Genomic DNA, 7,268 nt, shown 5'->3' with positions numbered 1-7,268 from the left:
TTTTTTAAAATCCGAAAAATCATGTATACGATTAAAATAATCATTGGGAAATATCTAAATTGACTAAGTTCATTGGATTATATGACGATACGATTTGAGATTATAACTTACTTTGGTTACTTACAATTGATGGTGAGAGAGAGAAGTTATTTTCATTGTCTTCTTCAAACATTCACGCCACCTTTAACTGACACAGCTTCCAAGTAGGTAGTCCTAATGCATTCACCGCAGATTCATAGACAAATTCTGGATGCTCCTACAATCAATGAGCACCACCATTTTTCTACTGCCAAAGTTGGGTTGAATCCTCACAATATCACCCCTTGCAGAACCACACGTTCATAACCGGGGAACCATCAATCATCCGATGATCAAAAACAAGAAGACAAGATGAACAATCAAGATTCAAATTAGTTAAGAATCTTCCTTTTTCTTTGCTTAATTTTCTAGATTTACTAGGTTCAAATTAAAAGCAGAAGCAACAAAACACTTCCATACAGATCATGAGAAACAATATATTGATTTCAAACAATTCAGCGAGAAAAACATGCAATGGTACAAGGTCTCTTCCTGTTCCAGCAGCAAGCAGTACCACTGACTGCTTAAAACTGCCACTGGAACCACCGAACAGTAACCTGTGTATGGTTTTTGGGGCATCCAGTGATCATTTTTTGTCTTCATTTGATGCTTGCTTTAGGGATTGACGATGTGCATGGCCCAGCAGAGGTCATAAATGGAATACCCTTAAATGTGGCAACACCTTTCTCATCAGTGAAAAGATTCTGCACCAAAGAGAATCAATCAAAACCCGGAGCAATGTATTTCTGGCTGGATAAGAACACTGAAATGGTGATAGAACCCGTATTCATAGGATCAAACATCCGGATTCCAAAAGTGTGATAGTCATAACAATTGTTAAATATCATTTTCCATTTCCACAATCTTATAAAAAATGTAAAACATGCGCACCGGTGTTATTTTCTCCAACTGCTTCTTCTTTGGATTTAGGACATCTTCTGGCTTGCCATCAATCCTGAATGAAGGATAACAATATTTTTGATGTAATAATGATACCAGGAGAAACTTCATCCCAAACAATAAACACCTATCTCAAAGTCAAAGAACGAGCAAAAAGGAAATGGGGAAGATGTAGACAAACAAGCAGTTATAATTGGAACAGAGCTATCTACAGGGAAATGAGGAAGTAACACAGCCCTTTATGTCAAGGCTTAGATTTATGAGTAGAGCTATCCATTTTAGATGCTTTTCTTTTAAGCATACAAACACATTAGGGTTTAATCGAGGAAAAACCTTCTGTAAAAGTTACAGGCAATCTTTTAACAATAATTTTAAAATGGTAGGTTTATTATTTTAAAATGGTAGGTTTATTATTTATTTATTTATAAATCTAAAAGTAGATCACGGATTGTGATACAAGTCAAGTCCTTTAATCTACCAGTAGGGTCGTCCCCATGTACATGTTGTGATGTTTATATCAATGGTTCTCTGAATTTCATCCCTATTCTATTTGGTTAATTTCTTTTCCCTTTCTTTCTCAATTATGTTCCTCTTGTGTTGCAACATAATCCACAGTATACGACTACTTTTAAAATTTAACCTGCCAACTCCTCAAGCAATGTGGCAACAATTTGCTCTTTACGTCACAATGTGAGCATAAGACTCTAATCACTGCTTGTCAACTAAGCCTAACATAAACCTGATGCCCCCTGATCAATGGCTGAGCAAGGACCGACAAAAAACTAAGCTGGCTCAAGCAGTAAAGGTCTATTAGTTTCAATCCAAATTTCTTGCTATCTCAGACAATCTCACAAAAGCAAGGCTGTGAGATGATCGTGCAATGAATATTTGTATTTTTACGGTAGTCCGAACATGCTTACCCCGAAAATGAAACGCGTTCACCGGGTTTAGACCCTTCGGGGGGAAGTAAAGGCTCTACAACGGAATGATCTTCACTAGAAGCACAAAGCACCTGAAAAGGGAAGATTAAAATCATGAAAACTAAGCAACATCATGGCTTCAAATATATAAGCACACAATCTAAGTCTAGTTTCAGAAACAGCAAACAACCAATCTTTCTGCAAAAAGAAAACATAAATTCTATCTAGCAAAGTCTGTTTATCTTGGGACAAACTGAGATCACTTAAGTAGCATTTGGGAACATAGAATTATTAGATGCTTATTTAGTAGCGAATTTGAAATTCCTAATATATTTTTGGATTTGACAAATCCATGTTTTTACACTTTTCAACTATATATTATATTGATCATAGCTATTTATCCATTATGTATGCATTTGATTTTTTACCATTTACATAACAAATGAAAAATTCCAAATTTTCAAACTCATTTTTCCAACGGAGCATTATGAATTTAATGGACTGACATAAAGGAATTTGTTATAGAGAAAAGTAAATGGAATCAAGGAATCACATCAAGTTGTATACTCTGGTTTGGTTTGCTACCAAGTCAAAACAGATATAAAATATGCAAGTAGGCAGAATAAAGATGTGTTGAGAAGTACAAAAGGAGAAGTTATGGACACTTTTCAGCTATCTCAGACAATCAAAGGATGCATCTTTTCTGAGATTTAACATAAGCACATGCACACAAAAAATTGTTTACGTTGATAAAATGCCAAAAAGCATACCAGTCCCTCTGACACCACATCTCGTAGCTTTCCAGGTTTTACATTTGTAATCAGCACAACTCGACGATTCTTCACAGCACAAAAGCAAAAATCATGGAGAACATCAAATTTAAGCTTCAAAGTTTCATGAACAAAAAATATAAAGATAAACGATAAAAGTCAAATAAAATATATAAATAAATACACCCATAGCAGATAACTTGGAAAAAAATACCGTTAAGTCTTCTGGCTTGCAATACTTGGCCAATCCACTAACCACCTGTCGCAATTTAGCTTCTCCAACATCTATCTCCTCAACCAGTAAACTGCACTTTTAAGAAAAAAACATCATTCCACCAATTTTGCATCTAGACATCCATACATGAAAAATTAGAAAACTTGAACATAAAGATAAAGAGGCACTTGAACGTAAAGCACAAGACAAGTTCGTCAACATACCTATCAGCAGAAGGATGTTTCCATGCTTTTCGAATAAGACCAACCTGTATGTTCAGTAAACTGACACTGAGTTCTTTGTCTTTTTCAGCTGCTTCTTTTTCAGGTTCTTTCTTCTTCTCTGGAGCGACTTCCTTATCTCCCTTGGCTTTTTTCTTGTTATCCTAAAAGTGAAAAGATGATTGTTAAAAAAAAATACCAGAATGAGAATCTAGAAAAAGCCTTGGCACTGATAATTAAAGTACGAAAAATGAAAGGATCAACCCAAGAAAGGCACCATTTATCTATTAGATGTAAGCCTGTAATATTCTGATATCTAAACATCCTAAGAAACTATATCTTCCTCTTAATTCTATAGGATGTTAGATCATGAATTAAACATAAAAAGGTAGATAATAATTCTCATAAAAATTATCTTACTGCACAAAAACTTATTATTGTTAATTTAAGCAAGAGATTACTCGAATAATCTCTCAAACGTGCAGTATTGAAACATTACCAAGTAAAAGCTACAAGAAATTCTTGACAAGAACGTATACTAGAATAAAGAAGAACGGTAAAATGGTACCCTGGAATCACTTTTCTTTGTATTTTTTTCAGCTTCCAGCTTGTCTGCAGTTCGTGTGTTTTGAACTGTCCCCTTAGCATTTGATTGTACTTCTGGCTTAGCTGCAGGCTTTGCTATCTGCAACCAGATATCTCATAAATAACCTCAAGAGTAATATGCTATCCTGATTGTATGTAATTAACAACCTTCTGTAACCAAAACAAAATGAAGGGGACAGTGGTTGGGGAATGGACAGTTAGGGTGGTGTAGACATCAAGATTCAAGACCCCTCTATTTAACAAAGAAAACATTACATTTCAATTGATGCAGAAATTTTTAACCGTATACACTCCGAAACCATCTATGGTGCCCTATCACGTAAATAGAAACCCATAGATCACAGGAATAAAGCAGACAATCTAGAGATAACTCACCTGAGGCTCAAAAACAGGCTTCTCCAGCAATATCTTTTCAAAAAGAGCACCAAGATCCTCTCTATTCTGCAATGATTTTAAAAGGTTGTAAGCAAAGATTAGAAAAAGGTAGTCGATAGTGTTACAATTTCGAAAAGGACCATGTATTCCTCCTCTGAGGCCCTAATTATCATCTTAGAAAACTAGGCAAGTGTTTTCATATCTTTTTCAAAAGGTAAACAAAGAACAATAAATGAACTTTTAAACAAGAGCAAAAAGCTGTTTTCAAGGCCATAGCTATGATAGACACAACTTTACCCCTAAAGGAAATCTCAAGTTTCAATCCCTACCTCCCAACTTGATTCTCAAATAGGATACTAAAAGTCGGTATAAATGGAAGATGTGAATTCATGATAATAAAACAAGGCTTAGATTGGAGTGCCTACATGGCAACTGCATCATATCCTCAAATTATACTTAGTGGCTAGGCAAAATAATGTTAATGCAATGTTAAAACCAAAGCTAAACTACAAGTTAGATAAAGCCCCGAGAACAAAAATAGCAGAGGTTGTCCCATGTGATACCAGGCTGTGTTCAACTGATAAATTTATATTTCAGATTCCTTCATAAAGCCACCAAATAGCTTTCTCTATTTGTATCCACACAAAAACTATGCATACTCCATAAAAGTTCTTTAAAAAAGGAAAACAAAATAATACCCAGAAATAAGCTATCAAATGCAGTAGGTAGTCCAGCTTTCATTATTTTTCATCCCATTTTCATTCACAAATTTGAGATATCTGGACAACAGGGGGCTTGGGACTCTACATGGGACCAAAAGTTCGAAATCTGATAATTTCTACCTCGTTGGAAGAATATTATCCAGCCTCTTTATTTCCAAAGTATGAATGTCTTTGTTTTATAGCTAAACAAAGCTATTATAGGTCAAGTACATTGCTAAGGCTTGTCAAAAGCCATTGAAGAAGCCCATCAAAATTAAAGTTCAAAACAACAGAAGATGTCTCTACCTGGATATAATCCATCCATCGCATCAAATGTGGCAATTTCTCCTTCTCTGGATTTGAAAGGCCAATCTGCCAACAAACAAGTACGCCAAGTAAAGGCTATCAATTCTTCACAAAGGAATTGCTTCATTGAGTAAATAGCAATTTAGCAGTTAGCACCAAGAACCCCACTCTTTGACACACAAAATGTAAACAGCTAGCCTATACATACCACTGAACTATGTATGGCTGAAAAAACAATAACATCAGCTTCTGAGGGTGTAAATCCATTTCCCAGAAGTACAGACTTTTGAGCCAAATCACCGTTTAATTCATTCAAACGACCAGAGCATGCCTTAGAATCACTGGGAAAGCTCTCTGCAAAAGCTATCCATTTCATCACCTGCAATGAAATTTAAACTTTCATCTTAAGGATCGACACTGAACCTGTTTAGGAAGAGTACATATCACAGCAGGAAAAATGCAAGAGATAAATTCTCCGATTCAAGTAAGTCGACTCAAATTTATGAATGTGCTTTCATAACTGAGACGTATCATTTCACAAATGATTTTTACATGTATATCCTTCTCAAATCCAAAAGACCCCAGATTCTATTTCGCTAACACTGCCGTAGGTGGTACATTAAATAGTATTTTCATGCGAAAGGCTAATTATACATTACATTATCATTATTTTGGGGTGACCGTGATTCCTTCCCTGCTGACTTCAAAATGCTCGTATAAAGGGTCTTAATATCATTTCCGGGGACTTGACTTGAAATAGACTTCTGCAAAATAAAATAGGAATTATAAGTTATATAGCCCTCAAAACTGGCACATAATTAAGGACCCAAATAAATAATGTATAGCTCAATAGCTTGTAAATTAAACAAAAGTTAGCAAATTGCATGGTTATTACAAATTCAAATAAATTGAGCATATTTCAATTCTTCTACACTCAATAAGCTCACTCCCGAAGCGGCACTCAACATCCCAAAACTGGCACATAATTAAGGAACCAAATAAATAATGTATAGCTCAATAGCTTGTAAATTAAACAAAAGTTAGCAAATTGCATGGTTATTACAAATTCAAATAAATTGAGCATATTTCAATTCTTCTACACTCAATAAGCTCACTCCCGAAGCGGCACTCAACATCCAAAAGCAATATAAGGAAAGGATGACCAAATTGAAGCAAAACTTTCAGAAAAGTAAGTAAATCACAATAAAAACAACTTCTTCGAGTAAAAACGAAAGAGATTTACTTAAAATCGTAAAGCTAAACAATACAAATGGAACAAAATTATAAAAGTGCTTTCATTTTACTCACGGGATCTAAAGAGAGGTGTTTGCAAAGAGATGATACTATAGCTTGCTTACTTTTGAGATCAACGTCTCCATTGGTTGCCATGTCTGGATTTTCTTCCTTTTTTTTCCTTGGAATAGTTGCTTAGAGCCTTAGACCGAGAAACAGACGTAGGGTTTTGGTGGGTTGGTGAGCGTTTTCAGTTGAACAATAACAATCCCAAGCAAGCTCATTGAAATCTTAAGAAAACAATTGATTGGGGTCGGCCTGCTTCCTTGATAAAATGGGCCTCGCTCCTTTCCAATTTGCACATTGCCATTTTGCAACCTTAACTTTTGCACATCTCAAGTGTAGGATGGCAAACGGGCGGGTCGGGTGCGGATACCCCATCCTCATACCCATCTAATATTTTTCAATAGACCACCCGCCCAACACTCATGATGGGTAAAAATTTTCAAATCCACACCCGTCCACGTTCTCAAATCCATCCCCACACTCACTACCCAACTAGAGACGTACCCGGCTAGACACGCCTGACAGCAAACTTAAGTTATACATAAGTAACAAACATAAAACAAACACGTCCATTAAGAAACATAATAAAATAAACTAAGAATTATCTGAGTTAAGTGTTAATATAGATATTAAAATACATAAAACAACATAATAAAAGCCATAATTAAAGTCTAAAAACATAAATGACAAACACATAATATTTTTGTTCTTTGGCACAACATTCTAAAATTTCAGGCAATACTTGTGACATCTGATACTCCAGTATTACAATCATTCATTCTTTGTCCTACCATATTTCCCCTAAATTATCAAAAACTATCCTACCATCTTTAACATTCTCTGTCCTCATGCATATATAAAAGATAAGTCCCTAAACG

At 35.2% G+C, this 7,268-nt stretch overlaps 1 protein-coding gene across 2 annotated transcripts; it reads right to left on the bottom strand.

Moving 5' to 3' along the window:
• Positions 1 to 673: 673 nt before the first annotated feature.
• Positions 674 to 6,552, bottom strand: LOC120213126 (aminoacyl tRNA synthase complex-interacting multifunctional protein 1-like). 2 transcript variants are annotated; one of them, XM_039211278.1, is made up of 12 exons: positions 6,400 to 6,552; positions 5,751 to 5,855; positions 5,300 to 5,470; positions 5,092 to 5,157; positions 4,085 to 4,150; positions 3,672 to 3,788; positions 3,107 to 3,267; positions 2,883 to 2,973; positions 2,669 to 2,737; positions 1,899 to 1,990; positions 970 to 1,033; positions 674 to 782 (listed from the first exon to the last, which is right to left on the bottom strand). In XM_039211278.1, the coding sequence occupies exons 1-12, from the start codon at positions 6,478 to 6,480 to the stop codon at positions 678 to 680; spliced, it is 1,188 nt and encodes a 395-aa protein (XP_039067209.1). In that variant the 5' UTR covers positions 6,481 to 6,552; the 3' UTR covers positions 674 to 677. The 2 variants fall into 2 exon arrangements, with proteins under 2 accessions (XP_039067209.1, XP_039067210.1); XM_039211279.1 differs by having other exon boundaries at positions 6,450 to 6,551.
• Between the last annotated feature and the right edge of the window lie 716 nt (positions 6,553 to 7,268).

The sequence above is a fragment of the Hibiscus syriacus genome, unplaced genomic scaffold (genome assembly GCF_006381635.1).
Source record: "Hibiscus syriacus cultivar Baekdansim isolate YM2019G1 unplaced genomic scaffold, ASM638163v2 tig00110020_pilon, whole genome shotgun sequence".
NCBI classification, from domain to species: domain Eukaryota; kingdom Viridiplantae; phylum Streptophyta; class Magnoliopsida; order Malvales; family Malvaceae; genus Hibiscus; species Hibiscus syriacus.
Note: the sequence above shows the minus strand (reverse complement) of the source record. Positions and strands in the feature narration are given on the sequence as shown.

What these genes read in the sequence shown, in the direction of transcription:
- LOC120213126 (XM_039211278.1), bottom strand. Translation starts at nt 6,480, where the DNA reads ATGGCAACCAATGGAGACGTTGATCTCAAAAGTAAGCAAGCTATAGTA. An exon ending in AACACCTCTCTTTAGATCCC is followed by an intron (nt 5,856 to 6,399) that starts GTGAGTAAAATG and finishes TTTATTTTGCAG; the next exon opens with AAGTCTATTTCAAGTCAAGT. An exon ending in AGCCTGTTTTTGAGCCTCAG is followed by an intron (nt 3,789 to 4,084) that starts GTGAGTTATCTC and finishes ATCTGGTTGCAG; the next exon opens with ATAGCAAAGCCTGCAGCTAA.